At 38.3% G+C, this 25,024-nt stretch overlaps 3 protein-coding genes across 3 annotated transcripts; 2 read left to right on the forward strand and 1 right to left on the reverse strand.

Annotated features, from left to right (window-relative positions):
- Window positions 1-1,020: 1,020 nt before the first annotated feature.
- Window positions 1,021-12,898, reverse strand: arel1 (apoptosis resistant E3 ubiquitin protein ligase 1). Its single transcript, XM_015048986.1, has 22 exons — window positions 12,814-12,898; window positions 11,980-12,205; window positions 10,544-10,712; window positions 9,194-9,414; window positions 8,585-8,656; window positions 8,243-8,469; window positions 7,272-7,509; window positions 6,984-7,153; window positions 6,630-6,810; window positions 6,306-6,550; window positions 6,129-6,206; window positions 5,912-6,053; window positions 5,690-5,811; window positions 5,481-5,556; window positions 4,945-5,054; window positions 4,663-4,842; window positions 4,295-4,417; window positions 3,208-3,337; window positions 3,043-3,101; window positions 2,841-2,930; window positions 2,564-2,739; window positions 1,021-1,377 (listed from the first exon to the last, which is right to left on the reverse strand). The coding sequence occupies exons 2-22, from the start codon at window positions 12,125-12,127 to the stop codon at window positions 1,275-1,277; spliced, it is 3,060 nt and encodes a 1,019-aa protein (XP_014904472.1). The 5' UTR covers window positions 12,128-12,205; window positions 12,814-12,898; the 3' UTR covers window positions 1,021-1,274.
- On the forward strand, window positions 12,863-15,981 carry fcf1 (FCF1 rRNA-processing protein). Its single transcript, XM_015048998.1, has 8 exons — window positions 12,863-12,952; window positions 13,911-13,975; window positions 14,103-14,174; window positions 14,261-14,409; window positions 14,528-14,600; window positions 14,691-14,778; window positions 15,542-15,636; window positions 15,733-15,981. Exons 1-8 carry the CDS (start codon window positions 12,950-12,952, stop codon window positions 15,779-15,781), a joined length of 594 nt encoding a protein of 197 aa, XP_014904484.1. The 5' UTR covers window positions 12,863-12,949; the 3' UTR covers window positions 15,782-15,981.
- Window positions 15,982-16,543: 562 nt separating this feature from the next.
- On the forward strand, window positions 16,544-23,431 carry vash1 (vasohibin 1). Its single transcript, XM_015049029.1, has 7 exons — window positions 16,544-17,476; window positions 18,932-19,020; window positions 19,308-19,364; window positions 19,711-19,785; window positions 20,219-20,600; window positions 21,542-21,651; window positions 22,093-23,431. The coding sequence occupies exons 1-7, from the start codon at window positions 17,261-17,263 to the stop codon at window positions 22,160-22,162; spliced, it is 999 nt and encodes a 332-aa protein (XP_014904515.1). The 5' UTR covers window positions 16,544-17,260; the 3' UTR covers window positions 22,163-23,431.
- Window positions 23,432-25,024: the final 1,593 nt, after the last annotated feature.

Here is a 25,024-nt window from a genome sequence, read left to right on the forward strand (position 1 = left end):
CTCTCATGGACTCAATGCAGTACAAACACCCCTACAGGCATATTATTACAAAATGACTAATGATAATGTAAACTCTTTAACAGCAACAAATGCAACAACTACGCACAGAAAAATCAAACCAACAACGTCCATTGGCTCAGAGTACTGCCAACTCTCGAAGCATTAAAATAAATAGTTTCACAATAACTTAAAAAAAAAAAAAATCCCAAAAAGTACAAAGCTGTCCAACAAATTACCCAGAATGCAAAAATACATGGCTACAGGTGTTAAAAAGTGAGGGTGGAAACTTAGTGAGCAGTTGATGCATAGGTGTAAGAGGACATCCTGAGGTAAACACATGAAAGACGGTGACTTACAAAGAAACAATACAATAAATCTTACGTAGGGATTGAACAAAAACTTCCTTCATTCATTCATATTCTGTTACTGTCACATATGTTTCCCTCACCAGAGCAACTGTCTGGTTACAATCAGAGGCAAAGGGACTGGATAAGGCAGGTTATTAAACATGGGTCAACAAACTACTTTCCCAAAACTCAAAAAGGTAAAAACACAAAATAGAAACTACTTGGCTTCCTTTAAAACCCCTTCTTCACATCCAGCAGGCAAATGAAAACAAACAAACAAAAAATACAATTCTAGAACACATGCAGCGACAACTAAATCCCTTCTCCTTAAACGACACATCAAAAGAAAATGTCTATACACACACACACACACACACATTACTCTGTACAGGTTCTGAATTAAAAGAATGAGCTTATATATTTACATAAAACACATATCAGTCCCTGATCGTTTAAGGCCAAAGTGCTGCAGATGAATGACCCACAGCATGTAGAGGCTGCTGTTGCACTTAAAGTGTTCCTCTGTTTGCAAAATGCAAAAGAAGCAGTTATTATACAATAAAACTCAAGGCCTTTGTTCCTGTAACATGTCTTTCAAAGCGCATAAAGCTAAGCAAACTCTGGGAAGCAGAAATAAAACTATTCCCAATATCACAGTTCCCCCTTGCCCCGCCCCCCCCCAAAGTTTCTATTTCTAAATTCAATTGTATGTACATACAGTAGTAACAAGGTTCATATGACTGAAGCCACAGTCTTTTTTTTTGTCTCAGTTTAACAGGACTTCCTGAATATCTCTCTCCTCCTGATGGAGACGCACTGGGACCGCCGAGATGTTGGGGCTGTTGGATGGTGATGAATGCAGGAAACCGGGGCAGTGGAGCAGTGCTGGTCTTCATGTGAATGAGAGGAGCCACAGTGACGGAGGAGTCAGAGCATGCCGAAGCCCTCGCTGCCCTCGCTGATGGCCAGCTTCAGCATCTTGTGCAGCTCCTCGTAGGAGTCGTAGGTCGGGAGGCACAGCTGGTTAAAACTGGACACAACGGCAGATTTAGGTGAAGTTTACAGCAGTCACACACAGAGCAGTGTTTAAAAGCAGATCAAATCAGAGGTCTCGCGAGGTTATTCATGATGCTTGGACTTTTACGCGTTTTGTAAAATTACAACCCAAACACTTTAACAAGATTAGTTGCTAAAGTGCAATGCTTGTTGTTAAAATGTTAAAAGAGTAGCGATGCCTTGACTTCCTGATTGCAGCAGGAGTTTGCAAAGAACCAGAGGGCCAATTTCTAGCATACAGGATTTATATAACAATTGAATGCGACAGATACTTGATTGTGCTATAAAATGGCACTATGTGGCTGGAAAACATATAATACTGCTCCTTTACATGTTTGACAGGTTAATTATGTCCAAAATGATAAATGTTCTCACTAATCCAACATGATGCTAATGATTACTGGTGGTAGATTAGCTATTATTTTTCATTTAGTCAGGTCAGCCTCCCGCTGTGATTACAGGAGAAAAGATAGCTGCTAATGTTGGTCTGTTTTTTTTTTTTTTTTAACCACAAAATAACATTTAGCTTATGAATTTGTATGAAGTCAGTTAGGAGAATATTCCTATTATTTTCAGACATTAAAACCTTTTAAAAAATAAAACTAGAAACCTCCCCACGAGTGCTTTTTATTTTTAGTGAATGGAGAGCTCCTCAGAAACATTCATTTTTTGGAGTTAATTATGATGCAAGAGTAGCCACGACCTTAATAATAAACAAAGGTATAGTTTCTTATTAACTTTTCCACTTTGTCACTTTCTAAAACTTTCTGCTGCATTAAACAAGTGTCTTCAGAGGTATTAGAGAATCCAAGTGCATGGGACGTAAATAGCATTTATTGCAGGTGTTTTCTGCAATAGGTACACTGCATTCCGTAATGAGATAATGACACATCTTTAGCATATTGTGCAGCCAATGAAAAAGTCTTTAGAATCCAGAAAAAAAAGAAGATTCTTTCTGTACTATTCAAGAGGAACTGGGCACAAACATGCAAATTTGAAAAGAAACTGACAATTAAATCAGTAACTTTGCAGCAACAAGGTCATTCTCCTGGATCCATTATCTGAAAGCTTAGCTTTTAACAGATGGATCACTGCAAATACTGTATATCCACTGTACTGCTGACATTCATGAAACTGCTGCCCTGTGCGTCTTTCCTTACCAGGTGTGTGCAGTGGGCAATGTGCTGTGTGTAGGGGCTGCAATGATCTGGAATGAGGGGCAGAGCGTGTTGAATCCTCCAGGGGGAAGCTGGGAGGAGCCGGTGGTGAACTGCAGCAGACGAGCCAGCTCTTCCTGGGTGAAACTGGACACCACTGCCCAGAACCACTTCATGACCTGTTGGGGAAAAATAGAGGAAACAGGAAGAAATAAATGACTTTCTCAGACAGCACTCTGCTGGCGGAACGTAATTCAGAGAGATAACTTCGTTAACATACTTTCTCTCTGAAGTGCCATGATCCTCCGACAATCACAGCATGGGCTTTGAAGTCCTGCACGTTTATATTACCCGTTCCACACATCAACAACTGATGAGAGCACAGGTAAACAGACATGATTATCTGATGATCATTTCAAAGATTACTTGAAGGACAAGTCAGGGTGAATCTTGAATCGTGTCCCAAAACAGAACACACCTACCTCCAACTCATTCTCGTCAAATATGGCCAACAGATTCTCTGGAACTAGTTCGTTTAAACCTGCAATGAATTAGGAAGTTATACTCTAGATGTAAGCGCAACTGGAAAGATCGAATGAAAGCGGTTTGCGCAAACAGCGAGAGTGTGGCTGCAGACATCACCCAACCTTTCAGGAAATGTTCCACCTCGTCCCGCACCTGGCTGGCTAGCCTGTACTGAGCGAGCAGGTTGAGGTAATGAATCTTGTTGTCATTGGTGACGGCGATCTGGGCTCCTCCTGAAATCAGCTCCACCACCTGCAATCAGAATCCAATAAAGAACATCAGCTTGTGTTGGATGTAGCAGCCTGATCACGTTACTGTTCACACATGAATGATGTCCTGGTGAAATAACAAAAAGGACCTTTGATAGGCATGGATTATAGTAAACACCCGAAGGTGCACTGCTCAGCATTTTATTTGTTTTTTTTGCTTCTAACACATCAACTTTAATGACAAAATGTTCACAAGCTGTTTAATATATATGTTATGCCTTATTAGCATATATGACTCCCTGCACCATCTAATAACATTACTTTGTCATGCAATGCAATGACATGACATACTTAAGTAGTTTCACTCACCTCTGCATGCTGACTGCTTAAACTTTTAAGCTGACTGACCTACTTTCCAATTAATTTAGTTGTCAATTATGTGACCTTTTGAGGACACTAAGAGCATTAATTTATAAAATGATCAGTTGATATTTAAATATGTAAAATAAATAAAACAAGGCAGCAAAGTCCCATTTAAAGTAGTGTGCCCTGCCCTGAATGAGCAGAACAGTGTATTCTACAGCTTTCATCTTCACACACAAACGATGTGAAACTTAATGTTTCACATGAAGCAACTCGATTCCTTCTGTTTAGACCTGCGCAACACATTTTTCCAATATGGCAGCATGCTCGTCTTCTGATTTATGAGTTGGTGAAAAACTGATGTTTTCAGAAACTAATCCAGTTAAGTTTGATGTTTATAATTCAGCCACAGGACTTTAAAGCTCATTTTATTTGGCAGCTGCTTTTAAACCGTAGAGCTAAAGAAAAAGCATGTAAGAAATTCCACTGTATGAAACCACCACTTTCCACTTCATAAGCAAAAGAACATTATTGCCAAACAAGCAATCTGGTTAATTTTATTTAGTTTATTGCCTCTATCTAGATGAAATTGCTTTAAAGATTAGAAGGGGGCTTCCTTTCCAAAGAGTTGCCTCACCTTTTCCAGCTGGCCTGACTTGTACTTCTCCTCAGCAAACACCAGGTCCATTTCACTCACGTCATTGTTTAGGATAAAGCAGACCTTAGTTTTGTAGAACTCCTGGTCGTCTGTCTCAAAGTACTAAGCGGAAAAACAGATCAAGAACACAGAAAACTAGCATTTTTAAAACAAACAAACCTTTTAAAGGCTAGGGAGAGTTTTAGAAACCCGTAGCAGGTTAGATAAACACCACAACATGCTGACTGGATTTCTATGAATTATCCCGAGAACCAGATTACGTCTCCTGGCTTTGTGAAGTATGTTTAAATGATGAGACACCCCGAATGACAGACCAGTGTAAACAATGAAAACAACGATCTTCCCACCTTGTAGTTCATCCTAAGGCCAATGATCTGGGCCAGGAAGGAACGCGTAAAGCGAGCTCGGACCAGCTGCTTGTAGGCTCCGCCCAGAGCGGATTCATACAAACATTTTCCGACGACTCGACCAGCAAACTCGTACATCTTCAGGCGTAAGTGGGCCGGCCTGTCAGCGTTTGGGTGCACCTGGAGAATGAAGGATGGTCTCTTTGTAGTTTCTATAGCAATATATTGCCCAACTTGGAAAATAACGGTTTAACATGGAAATATTTAGAAGGAATAACTCACGAGGCCCTGGTTATTTTCACTGAAACGGGTAAACAGCTGGTTGGACGTGTCAAAGAGGGCCTTGCAAATCAACTCAAACCACTCCCTGCGAGGCCCACCCCAGTCGAGAGCTGAAGAAACAAACCATATGGTCATCAACTCCATGCGTCACTTTAACTTAGATAAATTAGATAGTTACAGGGTCATGCAAAAGCATTCATACCTGTTAAATGTTTTTTTAATCACACTACAAATTGTTAATGGTCTATTCTGCTGGGATTTTATGTCATAGACCAACACAAAGCAGTGTGTGAAGGAGCAGTAGAATGAAAAGTAGAATGCAGCACGAATTAAACCCTCTGCTAACACCCCACTTTTCAGATGTCTACTTGATCATGCATCACTTTCCTCCCACTTCCAGACTTTGACTGTGTTGGTCTGTTACATAAAACATAAAATCTCAATATAATAAAGTGTGTTTTTAATTTGATTCAAGGGGGTATGAATACGTTCATAAGATACTGTATGTAAAAATGTTTCTTTTCTTTTTTTTTTACCTTCCTCATCCTGAAACACAACTTCAAAGTTTTTACTCCAGTCTGACACAGAGAAGTTCCTCGTAACCTTTAACGACTGCACAAAACCACAACAAGAATCAAAATTACCTCAGCTGTCACAACATTGCTGGGACTACATTACTCCTGTATTTTTTATTTTTATTTTTGAAGACTGCTTTTATTATCAAAGAAAAGGAAAACGCACTCACTGACTCAAGAATAGCATGTCGAGTGATTTTTAGGCAGGTTTTGGTGCGAGGTTTCTTGGAGTGAATGTGCCTGAGTTCACGTTGAAAGAAGTTTACCTTATCTTGAAAGGTCTCAGAGCCGCCTGGAGACAAAAACATGACATTGTTGCCACAGGATCTTTATCGGTCTTTTATTTTTTATTTTTCCAAGAGCAATAAAATCCTTGCAAGGCTGAGACAAACCAATGTTTTTGTGCAGGAAGCGAATGAAGGTGGCAGCCATGATGTTTCTGTCTTTACAGCTGAGCTCCACAGGAGGTTGTATGCCGTCGTCCACCACAAGAGTTAAATACTTATGAACTGGGTCTGAACCATAATAGGTAAACTGAAAAGAAAAGGGCTATTGTTAGCTTTAACATAAAGTAAAAATGACCCTTAATTGGAGTCTCGTTTTACTTACCTTGGTTCCTGGACATACTCGGAAGGTGAAAAGGCGCCATGGAATAATTTTCAGGTAGAACTCCTTTACAGATAGTTGCTGTTTGACAAACGTCCAAAAAATCACTGAGGTGAACTTAAACACATCCAATACAAAACAAGGAAAAAGCAAACATAATCTTTAAGATCCACTACTCACCTTTGGCGATATGTAGCAGTAGACTTTTTTTGGTTTCTTCACCTTCTCTGGTTGTCCCTCCACAGGAGAGTCGTGCTCCTCATCCTCCTCACCCATAGAGGGCCTCCTCTGAGGAGCCAGCAGGGAGGAGGCCGGTAACTGCCACGATGAACTGCTGTAGTTGCCACTGCCGTAAAGATACGCCTCGAAGTAGATACTAATGCCTGGAGTGGACACGTTTTTCTCCACGCAGGACTTCTCATTCTCTGAAAAGATGTGAGTGTTAGGCTCTGAAGACACAGGCTAATATAAAAACGACCTACTGGGCAAAAAGAGGAAGCTCACCACTGAGAACAATTATGTCAAACTCCCCGTTGCTGAGCGGCTGATCCTTATAAGAGATCCGGGCCCTGAAACAACCCGTCTTCCTCAGGGTGAGTCTCAGCAAAACCTGGCACTGCTGCTTGTTGAGTGAAACTGACTTGCTGTAGAAATCATCTGAGCTGTCATCGTCCACAGTACCAAGCTGGAAAAAAAAAAAAAAAAACAGGAAACAAAACAGCAGCATGAACACCGACAAAGTTTAACTCACTGTGAAGACAGTAGGCAAAAATAAAAAAAAAATTAACAGGGCTTCAAAATAAATCCAGACTTTTACTTTTACTTGACTTTTTGTCAGAACAAGATGTTTTCTCTTACAGAGTGAATATGGACACTGTAGTTTTCTTCATCTGTAAGCGATGTGGAGTTACTGGTGGGGTTTCCGTACTCGTCCCTGGGTTCAATTTGCAAAGTGTGCTGCTGGCCATTTGTTAGCACCAGGGTGGAGAAATGGTAGGCTATCTTGGTTTTAGATGGAACAACTGTACCTGTGAGAAGAAATTACAAGATAAAAGAATGTATGAGATATCTTAAAAAAAAAACAAAAAAACAACAACAACAAAAAAAACATAAATCAAGCCCAAGAAAATAAAACTATGTTCACACCTGGTTGGAAGATCTTGTAATAAGGACTGTAGGCCACATTGAGGCCACCCAGTTTTACAGCAACCTCGTAGCGTCCAGCTTTGCGCACCGTGAAGGCCACTTTCACAACGTTGGACTCCGGCTCCTGCAGAACCTCCTGGGTGACCGGGATGTCCAGAGCCAGTTCAATGTGGGTGATGTTCACCCTCAGACCCACAGGCCGATGCGCAGGGAAAGGTTGACCATTCTTGTAAAAAAGCTGAAACAGCATAAGCACAATGTGAGAATAACAACTTTATATTTATCAACACTGTTTTTCAGAGACAGATATTATGGCTTGTATAGTAGATACAGAGTCTTTCATGTTTATTGATATCCCATTAACGTTTTCACAGTTTGCAGTGGTTCAGCAACAAATTCAATTCATTTTGGTGGACTTTATGCATCAGATCAACGCAAGGCTTTGCATAATTAGGAAGAGACAGGAAAAAGGATGCACAACTTAAAAAAATTTGTAACAAATAAAAATCTGAAAGGTTTCACATACATTGGTATTCAGCCCCATTTACTCTATTAGCAGGAAATAAAAACAAGTGGAGCAAACTGCCCTGAGAAGTTAACACCTCAGTAACACATTGTGGTGGCAGCTGGTGCATTGATAGGTGGAGCTAAACTCAGGTCAATCCAGTAAGAAAAGCTGCTAGAAGCTGTGATAGGCTTGTCACTGGGGTGGAGAATCACCTAGAAATTACCTGAACCACAAAGTCAGCACTACAACAAAGAGATTTAAAGACTGATGTTCACTGATGCCTCCCATGCCACCTGCCAAAGCTTAAGCCTGACTACAAATAACAATGAGTAAAAACTTCAAAAATAAAGAGAGAGACCATATAAAATATTATAACAACAACAAACATGTTGTGACAGGACAAAATGCTGAAAGCAGTGTGTATATTTTTAGTCTTAATCCCTTTTATAAAATCTGTTTTTACCTGAACTCTAAAGGTCATCGTCTGCCCGACTTCCTGTGGTTCCTTCCAGTCCCACGACACCTTACAGGAACGAGGGTCCAGGTAGTTGCCGCGGACATAGTCGTAGATGCTTCGGTCGCCTCTTCTTCCAGGATCCTCATTCTGTAGGAAGCTAACGATCCTAGCTGCGAGCTCACAGAGGAACTTGATGGTGAAGAAAAACGCTATGATGGAAACAGTAATTCCACCTGCCAAAAGAAAGGAGGAATTACTGGGCAGAATTATATTATATTTAAGCTACACAAACACATTTACTAGCCTGTTAGTTTTTTTTTTGTTTTTTTTTTCCTATCCTGAACTCACCAATCACGTAAAACATGAGGTCCCTTATCAAAAAGCACAGTGCCACAGTACAGCCAAAAAGGAGAGCTCCCGCTGAGGAACACCAAAAAAATAAAATACAATAATGATTACATTTATACAGAACTTGTTTTTCTAAAGCATCAAATAAAATTTTAATGATTGTACTTTTGCATTTTATCATGATCTTCCACATGACTTGTCTTAAGCTACGGCATGGTGAAAACCACACCTACAGAAAGGAATGTTGAGGAACAAGAGTAATAGTTAATCATCAAGAACAAGACAACCTTTAGCTGTAATACATTATTATTTAGAACAACTTATTGTTATCACTGTGAACGTAAAAGGTACGGCTTACTGAGAGAAAAAGAAAACACAAAATTCTGTGCTCTGCAGACAAGTAAAGCAACGCTTAAGTTGACGGAGGCTACACATGCACGAGTATCATCATGGAAAACTTTTGTTCTGCCTTACTGAGTCACACTCAACAAGTGAACTTTCTATAGACAGACATACTCAAACGCAACCTGTCCCTTATTTACACCCTGTCTGTAAAAGCTGAAGGGAAGCGACCACAGTTCAACGAAACAGAAAAATAATCCGTCTCACCAGTTGACCACTTCTCATTCAGGCGCCTCTCAGCAAGGCTGCGCACCAGCCGGATCTCGTAGTCCTGGTCTCGACTCCCTCTAGAGGTCTGCAGAATCTTGATGCCTGTGGACAGCTTTATGTAGTCGTCGTAATAGTAACCCCAGGCAGCTAAAGAGAGCTGCAGCTGACTGTCGAATCGAGACAGGTCATCCAGATTTATACAACCCAAGGTTTTCAGTCTGGTGTGAGAAGAAAAAACAAAAATGAAAGTATTTTGGGTAGATAAATAACTAAAGATAGCATTCTACTGTAAAACCACTCCACCGTGGCTGCTGCTGTTCCTGTACGCTACCGTCTATTAAGCCACACAGCTGCTGTTATTGCACATAGGAGGCAGTCCTTTGGACAAAACCAGTTTCTGTGAAATTGTGCATGATGGCAATCCTAGTGTTTTCAGATAAACAAGGTGCGAATCATAGAAGCAGCTTGTCCAGTGCATGCATTCTAAATATATTTTTTAGACAAGGAGAGAAAAAAAAATACTCTGCAAACTGATTAACTATTTATGGCTAAACAGTAATTTCCTGTTGCAAGTTTTAATTGTCGGTCTAACCTTCTGCGTAAGCAGCTACTGTGTGTGTACTTATGAGTTCTAAGTGTATGGTCAAGATGACATATGAAATAAAAACCAAAAAAGGTAGTGTTTGTACTTCCTTCCCCATGATATGCAATTTTAGAATTATACCATTGTTCCCTTTTTTAATTGTGTTGAACAGTGCAGCATTACTTGCCATAGTATTTTGAAGCTTATTTAGCTACATTATTATCCACAGTCTCAACACCAATCTGAGTAGGGACTTAAGGTCACAATATCACTCAGGTTAGGTTTTTCAGAACTTAACATTTTGCTTTGCAATCATATTCTATCAAACTAATTTGACTGTGAGAACAGAATATTTTATTGAAATATGTGAGTAATAAAGACTTAAATTTAACTGAGTAAATCAAGACGAGATGTTAGAGCCTTCTTAACTATTAAATGGTTAAGTTAAATTTATTCATAACACATTTCAGCAACAAGGTTTTTCAAAGTGCTTCACAATAAAAAACATTATAACACACGCACACACATAAAAAAAACAACAACTTTACAATGGCCAAAAATAAATTGATAAAAAGTTGTAAAGCATTTACGTGAATATCTAAACATAATCCCTTCTAGCATTTAGAAAACCTTAACCTAACAACCAAAACAAGGTAAGTCATAAAGATATGCAGCGCCTAAAATAAAAAAGTTGATGACATTTAAAGTACTAATCCCTAAGTAGGGCGTTCATGAATTCATGTCACACAGCTTTTTATGCTTACATGTGGTGGTAGTGCTCTAGGTTCTGCGAGCTAAGCCACTCCTGGAAGGCAAAGTCACGAAGCAGCTTGATGTGAGCTTCTGCAATTTCCCTCCAGTGCTGCTGCTCTTTCACCACCTCCTCCAGACGACTCAGCACGCTCAGACTCAGTTCTTCCAGTGTCTGCACATCTGTGCGACACATAGAAACCACATAGAAATGTCCAAAAGTACAAGAATATTCAAGTCTCTGCTGATGTCTGTTCTTTAAACTAGGCATTACCCAAAAACAAACAGAGGGGGTTTCCTTGAAAATTACACAGACTTGGGAATCCCAATTTAAAAAAAATCACACACAATGCACCAAGCATTCAGACTGCTCTGCTTGTACGAGAAACAGGATACTTTAAGCAGTTTTAATCGTCCTTTCGGATGTATGAGGTTTTAATTCTAAGGATCTACTATATTAACACCATAAACAGAGTAATAAATGCTTGTGTTATTATTTTTGCTGCTTTGTTGAGTGTAATCAGACTCTCTGATACAATGCTGGTAGTTCAATAACTATGATGAGTTTTTGGACCAGCTAAACAGACCATTCTGAAGAGCACAAGCAACCACTTTAATGTTAACTTACTAAGCCTTTTAGGCAGCTACTTGCAGCTGTTACTGTAATTTCTCTCTGCATGAAGGGTTGAAAAAATATGTTAAAAAAGCCATCCTTGCAGAGATGCAAAGTTTAAAGTTCTGCCACATGTCATACTTGGTGCCCTTTGGTGTTTAAATATCCACGCTTACATTCTGCTCACATTTCCTCCAATGAGATGATGCATTTGATGTCAAATCTGTTTTTTTTTCCCAAAAGCAGTGTCACTAAATATGTTGTCAATTGTAATTAGATTTTCGGCTGATTGTACTAATACTAAACATTATCACTGTAATAATTTTCAGAATATTCTATGTTGGTGAAAATGCAGTTTACAGTAAGGAATGTCAGTTTTTGATGGAATAAAATAAAAACAAGCATGAAATAAACATTTTTTGAATAGTTGATGCCAATATCGTTTGTGATTTTTACTGGTCTCCATGTAAATCCAGGGACATAAATTACATAAATTACCACATTTGTTACTGTTAAAACAATGAAGTTGTAATTATTGTTAACCTACAAACAGGACATTGGCAACATTATTTCTTTTGACTGATAACTCTTAGTAACTAATTAACATTAATACTTTCAGCTATAAAGCACAGGTAATGTGTTAATGCAGCATTCACCTTGAAAATACCAAAATCTATTTTGAGCACCCAAATACTGATATGCAATTGACTTATCACATTTTGAGAACTATGGACATGTAAAATCAAGTCAGAAAAATTTTCCCAGAAATTTCTGAAAACAAACACTGTATATTGCAACTCATACTAGTATATACTACTAGTCTAAAAAAAAACTTACCTTCGAATAAGTGACTGTATTGAGAAAGGCTATGTACTTGGAGCCATTCCTCAATCTGGCCTTCTTTTCTTTTCTTCCACCGTACTTCCCAGAACAAGATCCACGACAGAGAGCAGAAAAGGAGGGTCAGGAAGAAGCGGCGGTCCATCAGACCATCTTTCAGCCTTTCACTTAGATTCCTCCGTGCTTTCACAACTGCCACACACCGCTGGGCAAGCCCAAACTCCTGCCACGGAATGAGAAAAGTGAAGACAAAATTATGAAATGTACACAAGACTGAACAAGTACTGCTTTGCTTTGAGCTTGTTAATCAGTATAAAATGAAGTTTGTCAATGAATGGAAACACTAGGTAAATGAACTGCCTTGTAAATATATTGAATAGTGAGGAAAAACCACAGGAAAACGAGCTCAATCTGATTGTGTTTACAATCCTATCCGAAAACAACACTGAAACTGAAGAGATATCTGAGCTAGCTTAATATATTAAAGGAATCCTGGCAGACAGCTAAGAAAAAAAAATCTATTTTAACGTGTAGGCTGACAAATGGAAATCAATAAGGGCGAGAAACAATGAAGTAAACTGCAACATCATCAATTCTCGCTCAGAGGCTGACTGCTACGACGGCAGCATTCAGAAAGAAAACACAGCGCTAACAGCTAGCAGGTTAGCCAGGCGTCCTTTTAGAAACCTCTGAGCCAATAATAGGTAGTTATCAAGTCGCACAATCAAATATATTTACAGAAAACTACATACAACTTCAGAGATGAAACAAGGTATTACATTTGCCAATAAAATCTGCAAGTAATACATGTTTAAGAAACACTGCATTTACCTTCGTCTGTCAGTCGTTAGCATAGCAACCGGAATGTTCGGACAGAGTCGTCGCTTACTTATGACGTCTTACTATCGACACACGAGGAGAGGAAAGGTAGCTGATTCCAGAGACTAAAAGCCTGAAACGCAGAAATATGGTAAATAATGTCGACTTCTTCCTACTTCATCTTAACCTGTTAACATTCAAGTTGAAATACTTTTAATTCGGTTGTTACACTTTTACAGCGTTTGTTGTTACACTGTTTTATGGAGACATGCTTTTCAGATACAGTACTAGCTTTAGCACAGTTAGCCTAGCATTTAAAAAAGCCAGCATTGCAATCCTACCTTATAAACATAAGATTAATCTAAATTCATAAGTCAGGGTATCATTGAAAATGTAATTTGAAGTCGCATACGATTGTTTATTGCACAGGGAGTGAAATATTTCAGGCGCTTTCTGTTAATTTGATGAATAACTTTGTAGCTATGGCAAACCTGAAAGTTTCTCAGAAAAACTGAATATAGCACAAGCAAGTAAAAAAAGAAAAAAGTTAATGATGAATTCTTATGTCATGACCTATGCAGGAAAAGTAAGCCACAATAATCTTTAGTAGAGGAGCTGGATGCTAACCCAGTGCAGTGTTCAAGCATATTATTAGAAAGTTGAGTGGAAGGAAAAAGTAATGGGGTGGTTGCAGCCTTGAGAAGAAATGCCCATTCTAGTGTGTAGGGGGGATTCATAAAGCATAAAGTGGAGTTAGTTTTAAAAGAACAATACAAAAACTCTGGCAATGTTTCTTATTATTATTATTTCTAAATTTAAGATTGAGCCATAAAGTGTGGAGCCTTGAAATCCTTTTTCAAAAATCAGAGTAAATAAAAAAATAAAATAAAATATATGTACTGTAAATGTTACAACTGATAAAAAGAAAAACAATGTTAAATAGTTGGCAAAACAATACTTTGCTGTTAATTTAATTGATTTACTGATTATGCTTCAATACACAACTGTCACTAGAGTGTTTTGCTCTTAGTGATTTGGGAATTGATGCTCTAAACATTTGATACCGATTATTTTATTTCATCTGATATCTATGTGTGTGTTTCTTCCAGGGGAAGCAGAAGACAAAAAAATTTGCTGCAATGAAAAGAATGATTAATCTCAGAGATCATAGGATGTAAGTCCTAAAATATGCAGTTTAATTTGGTTGCATATCTTCCTGATAAATTTCCTGTTTCAGTTCTTTGACCACTGGATTCAGCATAAAAAAACTAGCTCATTTGAACTTTGCCATTGCTTTATAGAAAAGAAAAGGACCGTGCTAAACAGAAAGACAAGAAGAAGAAAGATCCTTCAGAAGTTAAGGAGCGGGAAGTGTACGTTAGCCACTCAACTCACTAAACTGTATCTTAACCCGTGGTCTGTGCTCTTTCTGATCTTTTCTTTTTCATTCTCATTGCAGCACCAAGTATCCATCATGCATGTTCTTCCAGTACAACACCCAACTTGGCCCACCATACCATATCCTTGTTGATACCAATTTCATCAACTTTTCCATTAAAGCCAAGCTGGACATTGTTCAGTCTATGATGGACTGCCTGTATGCCAAATGTAAGAAGTATTGGAACTCTAAATGTAGACTTAATGCATGCTCTGTTAGAGAATGTTATTTAATGGTTATGACAGATAAAATTAAACAATTTTCCCTCTGCTATGTGATTTGCTTCAGGTATACCCTATATCACAGACTGTGTGATGGCTGAGATCGAGAAGCTGGGGATGAAATACAGAGTGGCTCTCAGGTATCATCTCCAGCAATCATTTAATTCTGCAGACATACAACATGTATGTAGTTCTTCTTTTCCATCTGAACAATGTTTTCTGTTTGACAGGATAGCCAAGGATCCACGTTTTGAGCGTCTGCCATGCGCACATAAGGGCACATATGCTGATGACTGTTTGGTGCAAAGGGTGACCCAGGTAAAATAAATGCATAGCAGTAAACATCCAGAGGAATATAGTGGCATAAAATATGTGAAATGTCTAACTTTAGCCTTTTTAGCTGCTAAAGTGAATTCAAGTGAACTAAATTTAAACACTTATGAAGAATAAAACATTGATCAGTAAAATAAACTTCAAGATCAGCCCATATAGTCTTTTATTAGGAAGCATGACATAAAAACATTTTGATTTGTGGGCTGTGCATATCCTTTTTTTTGGCACAGGAACCAATTGTGGTTATGCTCTGATTAGAGGAAAAATAAAAAAAATTAAGAACAATCGCAATATTGTAAAACATAAATTGGAAAATTTCAAATGACAGGTTTATGAAAAAAAATTTAAGGGTAAAATTACAGGTTGAACAGATGTGAGGAGTTTTGGCTTGTAGGTATTATTCTGAAAGTTGGTGTAGAAAAGTGTGAAATGTGATTCGACCTTAATCTCCTGAAGGGCCACAGAAGAGAAATAATCAAACAAATGAGGCAATTGACACAGTTGGAGAATGGAGAAAAAACAAGATGGTCAAATTATTGGCAAACAACCGCTTTATAATTAAGTAGCAAAAGTGCTAATTGTCCCATCAGTTGCTTCTGCTAAATGTCATATTCTGTTAAAATTTACAAAGACAATCTATTTGGAATAATATTATTTTAGGTGATACCATGTTAAATCAATTAAATGCATCATATTGTGGTGGGTGATTATGAATATAGAGATTGATTACATACAACTTTCTATGCAGCACAAGTGTTACATCCTGGCCACTGTGGACAGAGATCTGAAGAGAAGAGTCAGGAAAATACCTGGAGTGCCCATCATGTACATCTCAAATCACAGGTAACAAATATCAAATTGTCTCAGAATCAGGACACTTTGCATGTTTTAGTTGTAAACAAAGATGTTTTTATTAATACTTTTTTATTCTGTTTGCAGGTATAATATTGAACGGATGCCTGACGACTATGGAGCCCCAAGGTTTTGATATTTCTGCCCTGAAATTAGTCATGTAAATAAATTAAGGATTCCTACCAACTGTTGTAGTAAAAGTGCAGAGGTGTTCAGATTTGACTTACTGCTAGAGTGGGTTTGGTAATATTTCAGCTTTTCAAATTGTATTATTTCTTGTGACCTTCAAACATTTTGTTGCCATTTAATTTCTGAATAAATAACTAACTAACTGAACTGTTTTTTTTGTTGTTTTTTTTTTTAGAATAAATATCAAAAAAGTGTCAAATAATAAAAACAAATTCTCACACAACCCGATCTACATACAAGTTCATTTCAGTAAATTAGAATGTAATGAAAAAGTTCATTTCTTTGTACAACTGTTTCTACCATACTTTTTTCTTCCACTTGCATACAACAGTGTAAGCAAGCCAGATTAGACAGCAATGATGCTTTGGACAGCAGACTTCCTCATGATTTTTATGGCAAAACATGGCCATAGCCATCTCTGTGTGAATACCTTTCATTGGTCTCATGTAACATTCTAATACCAATAACAAACTGAATTTTATGATTTTGTAATCCATTATCATCAAACTTAGCTGAAATAACGGCTTGGATTGTAATGAATCAGTAGAATATATGTATATGTTTCACGTCTTGAGTTAAGGTTTGAAATATATCAACTTTTGGAGGCTTTATTCAATTCAGATGCACCTGTAAATATAATTCGCGGATTTCTTACGAAGAGCACCTGAATGCAGCACTTGTCACCGCTGAGATCATGTTCTGAGACTGGCGCATGCGCAGTAGTTGGAGTTCGGGGAGTGTCTGAGCGGCTCGTTGGATTCAGAAACCACTCTAGAAGAGCATCTGCAGGAACAATGAGCCGGCTGGATTGGGTGGAAAGGATTTTATAATTTGAGCCTAGACTGAAAGGATGAAGAAAGTCGCAGAAATGGGACCTCGAAGGAACATCGACTTTTAGCAAATCTGAGGCGTGAATGACCTCCAGCGGTACAGGGAATTAGGATTTTCTAATACTTTGTTGCCTGCAAAGTCAACCACCTGACAGACTCGTTAGCGGTGTTGCATTGGGGAGAATATGAATACTTGTAGAAAGAAGAACAGATTCATTATGGGGTTTATTCTCATGATTATGTCGCCTTTACTGTCTTATTAACAAGCATGGATAGCTGTTTACTGGAAGGCCTCCAGACTGCTTGATAGGTGTAAAACATTTGCTGCAAAATAAAATATATATATATATATATTTGTTTTTCAATTTTTAAATGTCTGCTTCAGCCTGATGAACCAAAGAGAGATTTGCCATCCCCTTTAATAACATCTTCACTGACTGTTTTTGTGAGACACTGATGCCATAATCTCCTGGAGGTCATGAGATGACCATCTGCTGCTGGAACCTGCTTTAGACCTGCAAGCTGATTAACCAGTGACAGAACCGAAGGCAGGACTTTTCTGCATCTGGACTGTGTGGCTGACTGCTGAAGGAGGGATGCTGAGGGCCACCGTGGGCTCCGCAGAGGAGAGGGATGAGGAGGACGAAGGGGAGGAAGAGTTAAGGGATGGAGGGGTGCCTTTCTACGTCAACAGAGGAGGCCTCCCGATGGATGAGGAGACTTGGGAGAGGATGTGGCGCCATGTGGCCAGAATCCACCCAGGTGGTGAAATTCTGGCCAAGGAGATAAGGGGTGCCACTGACCTACCTAAGGTAAAAAAAAAACTAAAAAAAAAAAACTTACAAGACATTTCATCAATTGTAATTGTTCAAGTAAATAAAGTACAGACATTGTCATACTATTTCACAGTTCACTAAAATGGGAGTGAGAGAGAAGTCAAGGTACTGTTTTGTATGAAATTGAGATGAGTGCAAAGTCTAAACAAAATTGCATTCTTGAAAGGAGTGTGACATGCCCATATCTAAACTTTTCCATTTTGCTAAATAGTTTCTATAAGTTGCAACCAGAATACAGTATTGATAAAACTTTAATGGCTGGTGATTCATCAAAAAGCACCTATCTTGGTGTTGCTGAGTGTCAGTTTTACATTTGACACCACAACATGCTGACTGTTGCAATGAACAACAGAGAACCAAACCATTGTTTGGTTCTCTGTTAAATTTGCTCCATGATTACTTTGCAGACTTAGACTACGATGTGTCAATTGGCAATTATTAATATGAGAAAGTGAAGACCAGATGTGGTGTTCCTCCGGGCTCAGTTCTCATGCCACTTTTACTTCAACATTTACTTGCTTCCCCCAACTCAGATTTTGAAGTGTTGTAGCATCTTTTTACAACATAATGATGCTGACAGCACACAGGTTGGCATCAGCGCCGCTGCATGACCACAGTTTATTGCCATCACTAAGTCATTGTGCTCATACTGTCAGCAGGTGAATACAGCAACATTTGTTCAAACTCGATCCAGAAAAGATAAGGTTAGAAATAAAAACTAACCTTTTGACATAATGAGGCTAAAATCCTCAATGGATGCATAAGACATTGGTGACCTAAATTTTAACATCCATGTGAAGTCTGTTATTACACCAGCCTCCTATCATCTTCAAAACATTTCCAGAATAAAGAGTTTTCTATCCAGACATGGAGATAATACAATCAGCTTTTAATTTCATTGGGTGAAATTATTGTCACCCTGCCTTTAAGACATCTCTGTGTGTCACTGCTGGCAGGGTCTTGACCAATACAAGAAAAATGGAATAAAATTATTTAAATCAATGCATGCATGCCCCCCCTAGTTCTAAACAGTTTTTCAAATCTTGTTATCTGTCTATAAGGCACTGAATGGTGTTGGGCCTAAATGCATTTCAAAGCTGCTTGCCAGGTGTGAACCATTTAGAATCCTCTTGTGATCAGTGTTGTCTGTCTAGTGTTATAAAGAGGCAACATCTTTCCCATTACAGTCAAATATTATTTAAGAAGTCATTTTTTTATTATGTCTCTGCTATTTATTTCTTTTATATTTAATTTCTTTCTGTTTCTTTCTTCTTATGCAATGCTGACATTTTTTTTTGTTCAAGTTTCTTCTAAAGCTCTTTGAATTCCATTTCATATGTATGATTCCACCCAGTTAAACTGAGTTTAGTTGCTGTGAATATTGTGATTGTTGTTGTCATGCAGATGTTTGACCCTCCCACCCCAATACAGATTCCAGTACCAAGTGTGCCTTCATACCAACCTACGACTACCATCCCACAGCGCCTGGAAGCCATACAGAAGTACATCAGGGAACTACAGTATCCTCCCATGCATTTACAGTACTTGATTGCTTTCATTTAATGCTAAATGAGTTAGCTGGGGGTTTGTTTTGTAAAATTAAATGAGGGATTTTGTGCAATATAGTCTATCCAGTGTAAACTCTACACTCTGTACCAAAACCATGATTTCCACTTAGTGCAGAGAGTCATTCATTATTAATCAGCAGTCTATGAATATAACAAAGCACTAAAGAGCTGCGCCCTCGTCTCTGTTCACGCTGCTCTTCGTGCCCGTGCAACAGTTCAACCTTAACTGTATCTTACAGGTACAATCACACAGGAACACAGTTTTTTGAGATTAAGAAAAGCCGTCCTCTCACTGCGTGAGTTACTCTTCCTCTGGAATCAAGACACAAACAGATCTCCGTCCTCGGAGGGTAACTGGGATGGTGCTGCATCTGCCAGGGTGCATTCGGATTAGCTGCATCTCTTGTTTACCCCCGGGCTTTGCAAGTAGCTGCTAATGTCAGTCAGCAGATGCCTGAAACACGCTTCCTGACCTCGCTTTATTAGATTTAGATCCCATTTCCTTGACTCATGGAAACAATGTTGGCCTGGTGAAGACAAAAACAATCTTCGCACTTATTACATGTAGATTTGGTGTTTATGTTTTGTGCAAACATAAATACATAAACAACTCTCTTTGTTTCTTTTTTTTTTTTTCCACAGGTTGATGGACATCGCTAAAGAGATGACAAGAGAGGCTCTGCCGATTAAATGTTTAGAGGCGGTGATCCTGGCCATGTATCTTTAAAGTTGTAGAGCGTGTTGCATTATTCAGATTGTGTTAAATGTATTTGCTGTTGTGATTTTGACCCAGGAATAGCTTTGGAAAATGACAAAAAAAACATATTATTAAATCATTTCTTATGATGCGCTGGCACAAAAACCAAAAAAAAAAAAAAAAAAAAAAAAAAAACTGGTCCCTTGGATCAATTTGATTTCCTACTTTTTAAGTTTTACTTTAACAATGACATAAAAATTAAGGCGTTGCGCTTTTAGCTTTTGCCATCTTGAGATAGGATCAGAGTTTCATCTGGTGGCAGAAGATGCATTCTTTTTTTTCCGTGCCCCCTTAAAAAACACTCACCCTCCTGGTAAATCTGGTCTAGAACCGCCACTGCCTCCATATTTAAGGAATTCCAGACGTCGAGTTCCTTGACATGTAATGATGTAGCCATCTCACCAACAACATGCCCGGTGTGGAGCGATTCCCGCTCAGCTTTAAATCTCACTTCTCAGGGAACCACTTCTACCACATTGTGCTCGGGGTTCACAGCGGGGGGCGGTTCGGCGCCCTGGGCATGAGCCGAAGGGACGACCTCATGTTCAAGCCTCTGGAGTTTCGAACACTCATGGACTTGGTTCAGGAATTTGAAGGAGCCTACAGGGGTTACTGGCACACCCTGCGCAAGATTAAAATAGGTCAGTATGTGTCCCATGACCCTCATAGTGTGGAGCAGATAGAGTGGAAACACTCCATACTGGACGTGGACAAGCTGAGCAAGGAGGAATTGCGGAAGGAGCTGGAGAGACACACTCGAGACATGAGGCTGAAGGTACAGTTGGACCTCAAATTTCTTGCTTGTGTATTTTGATATATTACTGATGGTGATTACTTTTTATAGTGTTATGCTATATCCTGAAGCATAACACTATATGCTTCAGGATATAGTGAAGCATATCCTGCTTTTTTACAAATCTAAAAAGTTATTTGAGAGAAGAGATATATCAAGTATAAAAAAGGTTTGTGTGGCACATGGAATTGCCGACTTAGTAGTGTGGGATTTATTACAGGCCACACACTACACTGTGAAAAAAAACAAAAAAAAACAAAACATTTCAAAAGGGCACTTTTTGTCCCAGAGGAAAAAGGGCAGGAGCTGTAGCACCACCTAGTGTCTATCTGCAATTCCGTGTGTGAGAAGTTACATTTTCTTGTTTAGTAAAAAAATTCAGATCCAACTGGAGTAAAGTCAGCAGTCTTCTCTGTGATTGTGTTGGCCGTAACATCACCATGACATGTCTTCATGAAAAAAAAAAAAAAAAAAAAAAAGTTTATATTCGTCTTATATAATGTTATAATTATTCCAAAAATTAGTTTTGGATTTGTATTAAAAATTGAATCTCCTTTTGGACTCATTTGCTGAAGGTGATTAACGTACTCATCATGATAATTAAGATGCGCCAGCATTTCCTTTGATCTTTTGCTCCATTGTGACTCTGAGCTGATTTGCTGGTTGAGAGGCAATTTATCTGAGATGTTTCTCTGTCATCACCTCTCATGCCAAGATTATGAGTGTAGCCATGACACAGCACGTTGTGAGTAATAAAACTAACGGCTCCATCCATCAGTAAGAGGCCTTCCTACGGAGTCCACAATCACTTTAAAAGCACAAACAGATTAAAGCTAGGGATATTTGAGAAGGGAAGAATAGAGGAACTGTTGATGTTCAAATATAATTTTTAATAAGTGACATAATTTTTATTTTTTTTGCAGATTGGAAAGCCAGCGCCTCCATCTCCTACTAAGGACAGGAGAAACAGCATGGGTTCTCCTCTCAAAGGACCAGGAAGCCCCATCCGGAGGATCAGCCGAGTTGAGAGACGGTAGGATTGATCACATGCGCTTAATGATCCATTCTCATAAAAACAATATAGCCACTTAATGTACAGTAGACAGAGAAGACATGCATCGACCTGGTGAAATCGCAAGTTTTATTGATTTTTGAAAAAAAGGGAAAAAAAATATTATTTTATATCCATTCTCTTGTTTTAATGTGACTTTAAAACCTGTACAACTTAGTAGGAAAAAGAAATCAATCTTTCTTCAACTTTTTTTTTAAATTGTTCCCTGAAAAGACATAAGATGTTTTTTTTTTTTTTAAACAGAGTTAACTTTTGAAATAAGTCTCATTTTTACATTATAAAAACCTGGCATTTTAAGACGGGTTTGCAGACTTTCCACTGTATTAATAATAGGGTTGCTCATAGAATCAGGCTATAGAAATAGCATAAGAATTAATCATCGCAATTCTGTTTTTGTTCCAGCCCCTCTGGAGAGAAGAAGGTTTTGGAGCAAAAACCAAGCGATATTAATGGATACCAGATTAGAGTCTGAAGAAGGATTCTGTTGTTACTACACATCTGCATGATGGACCTACCAGGTTACTTCCTTTGAGTAGACATTGGCCTGTTTTCTGAATGCATTCTGGAACAGGTCACCAGCAACTGTTCTTCCTGAAACAAGCACCTCATTCAGCTCTCCTTATGTTGTTACAGGCCTTTTTTTTCTGTAACCGTTCCAGTAATTGGTGCTGGCAAAGCTCCCAGTTTATGAAGAGAGGGAGTACATGTGCAGATTGCTTTTTTTACATGAATAAATAAGTGCAGTTTCGCTACTTTAACCCAAAATGATGTTTGAATAAGTACAGCTAAGTGTACACGCATTAATTTACATATCACATCTATATGCTGTTAGGCTTTTCTACAATCTGTATCACTGTACTGTAAGTGTAAGAGAGATTGCGTAGTATAACATCACTTAGATTCAACTAGACAACAGCTACATGTGTAGTAACTTGTTTATACCTGCTACCCTTGTGCCTTGTTTAAAAATGCTTTTAGTGACCCCAAAACCTGTTTTGTCTACAGAAAAATCAAGATTTTCTTCACCTATATACATGTAATGTATATCTCCAAGTGTAAAAAGGCGCTTTAATGAACAATCCAAAACCTTTGAGGATATAAAATCTGTCAGTCTGTCTATTAAATTGATTCCCCATATAGCTAACTAACAAACACAGCATTCAATATATAGATGTCAACTATTTGAAATCTTCGTCACTGTACAGTTCTGGTCAGAAGTTTACAGATGCTCATCATTGATTTATTTTCTGGTGTGAACCCAGCCTTTGGGCATAGTCCACAAATTTTTATGGTTCAGGTTTTTCTCCCTGCAGAATCTTTATTCCCCCCCCCCCCCGCCCCCCTTCCCCTGCTTTGTCTTTTCCAAAAACAGTTTTGGTGACTTTTTGGGATCATTGCAAAACCCCAGCATGTAAACTTCTGACTCAAACTGCACATATGGTATACCAGCTCTTATATGTGTGTCTAAATTTTAATTGTAGCATCTTTCTCTTGCCTTAAATGGTGTCGACTAGGTGTAAAGAAATTTTTACAGCTCTTTTTATCTGGGCTTTTGTATTTTCTACGGTGCCCACAGTGTTTGTGATCAGTAAACACTGCACATTCTCCTGAATGCTGCCACCATCAACAGTTTGATCTGCTCACTGAGTGTTCTTCATTTTCTTTTCAGTGCTCTGTAATGCAGTTGTTTTGTGTCAAAAACACAGTTTACAGGACCACAATAAAGAGTCACATCAGTTTGCTTCTGTTAGATTTCTTTTACTTCTTGTGGGAATAGACTGTTTCCAAATCCCTAAGCTAATGAGATTAGTTAAACTATTAGAAGTAGTATAAGTATCCTGGATGTCAGGCCGGGAATGTGTCTCATTCACCAGGATTTCACTTTAAAATCACATTCTCAGCTGAAGGGCAACACAATAATGAGAGCAGGCTGAGAACTGTTAAAACAAACCAAGAAATATTTCAATGTAGTAATAAACGAAGTCTAAGTTCCAGTATTGTCTTACGTTTATGGAAAAGAAAGTCAAAGCCACTAACTCTGTAAAATGAAAGCAGAAAAGCCAGAGAATAAAAACACTGACGGGGTGAAAGGGAGTGTTAGGTTTCAGCACATTATGACTTAACTGATTATCATGATTATCAGGGTGAAATTCACTAATCTCAATTTTAGATTAGTCTTGCAATTCTCCAGATGTTGCATACTAGGCATTTAATTATGTTTAACATCTGTTTGTTTTATGGATTGCTTTTTTTTTTTTTTGCAAGAAGCAAGATTATGGACAAAATTTATTGCAAGTACAATCAAAACATGCGTGTTACGTTATTCACCACCAGCAGCTTTATCATGGGAAAAATGTGCATTTGATGAAATCTGGCCTGAAAACAGATGTTAATAGTTGGCATCAGTAACTCATGAGGTTAGGATTAAGAAGGTGAAGTTAAGTAAACTACAATCATGTGGGAAAAATTAGGACAATGCTTGAAATATTTATTCTCAAAATGTTAACCTACTGTTACATTCCCTTTGTTATTTCTTTGGAAATTAAAGTGATTTCATTGTAGCAAATCACCAAAAGCATGTTTTTTTTTTTTTTTTTTTTTTTTTTAAACAAGATACCTACAAAAAAAATATTATCATATAGAATTGAGATGCTCACTCCCAATAAATAGTATCATCCCTACTGGTTGAAATAATTTATGTGATGCTTGTTTTAGTCATTTATCAGTTTCTGTCCCACTCTTCACTTTCAGCTGTCAGAAGCTTGACAATTGTCCTGCATGTCCAGCCTGTTTTCAGTCCCTCCACAGCAGCTGAATGACATCAAGATCTGGACTTTGACTTGGACCAGGACCGTCCATTTCATATTTATGGATCAGTCTTTTTAGATTTTTAAGTATATTCTGACTCATGTTGCAGGATCCTTTTATGTCATAATTCAGACCAAATATTTAACTATATTTCCTAATTTCCTGCATTTTATGCCTGTTTCATACATTTCTATTTCAGAGGCAAAAGTTTATCCATTTCAAAACTTCATCTGCAAGCTGATGCAGCATCCTGTAATCGTGGTAAGCACCAATAGGTTTGGCCTTCCTCATATTGAGGGGTTTTATTGATAACTTTTACTGGTTGCAAGAATTAAGATCAGGGAGCACATCCAAATCGTAAAAGCAGAAATATCCCAGCAGCTTTTTGATGGCTCAAAAATGTAAGTCGTTTCTCTGCAACTTGCTGAAGGGCAATTAGCTTAAGAGTTTGTGAGAGCCGTAGAGTTCCATTAAAGCCGTAAATGCCAGAAGATCCAGGTTTCTGTAGTATTTAATAACTGAAAAA

Source organism: Poecilia latipinna, unplaced genomic scaffold (assembly GCF_001443285.1).
Source record: "Poecilia latipinna isolate Pla-1442-1.1 unplaced genomic scaffold, P_latipinna-1.0 Scaffold43, whole genome shotgun sequence".
NCBI classification, from domain to species: Eukaryota; Metazoa; Chordata; class Actinopteri; order Cyprinodontiformes; family Poeciliidae; genus Poecilia; species Poecilia latipinna.

Coding starts and splice junctions, on each gene's coding strand:
- vash1 (XM_015049029.1), top strand. CDS start 17,261: ATGCTGAGGGCCACCGTGGGCTCCGCAGAGGAGAGGGATGAGGAGGAC. Junction 17,477..18,931: donor GTGCCACTGACCTACCTAAG/GTAAAAAAAAAA, acceptor ACCCCAATACAG/ATTCCAGTACCAAGTGTGCC. Junction 20,601..21,541: donor CTCGAGACATGAGGCTGAAG/GTACAGTTGGAC, acceptor TTTTTTTTGCAG/ATTGGAAAGCCAGCGCCTCC.
- fcf1 (XM_015048998.1), top strand. Junction 14,175..14,260: donor GAAGTTAAGGAGCGGGAAGT/GTACGTTAGCCA, acceptor TTCTCATTGCAG/CACCAAGTATCCATCATGCA. Junction 14,779..15,541: donor TGGTGCAAAGGGTGACCCAG/GTAAAATAAATG, acceptor CTTTCTATGCAG/CACAAGTGTTACATCCTGGC.
- arel1 (XM_015048986.1), bottom strand. CDS start 12,127: ATGGACCGCCGCTTCTTCCTGACCCTCCTTTTCTGCTCTCTGTCGTGG. Junction 5,812..5,911: donor CTTCCTGCACAAAAACATTG/GTTTGTCTCAGC, acceptor TTTTGTCTCCAG/GCGGCTCTGAGACCTTTCAA. Junction 4,843..4,944: donor GTGAAAATAACCAGGGCCTC/GTGAGTTATTCC, acceptor TTCATTCTCCAG/GTGCACCCAAACGCTGACAG.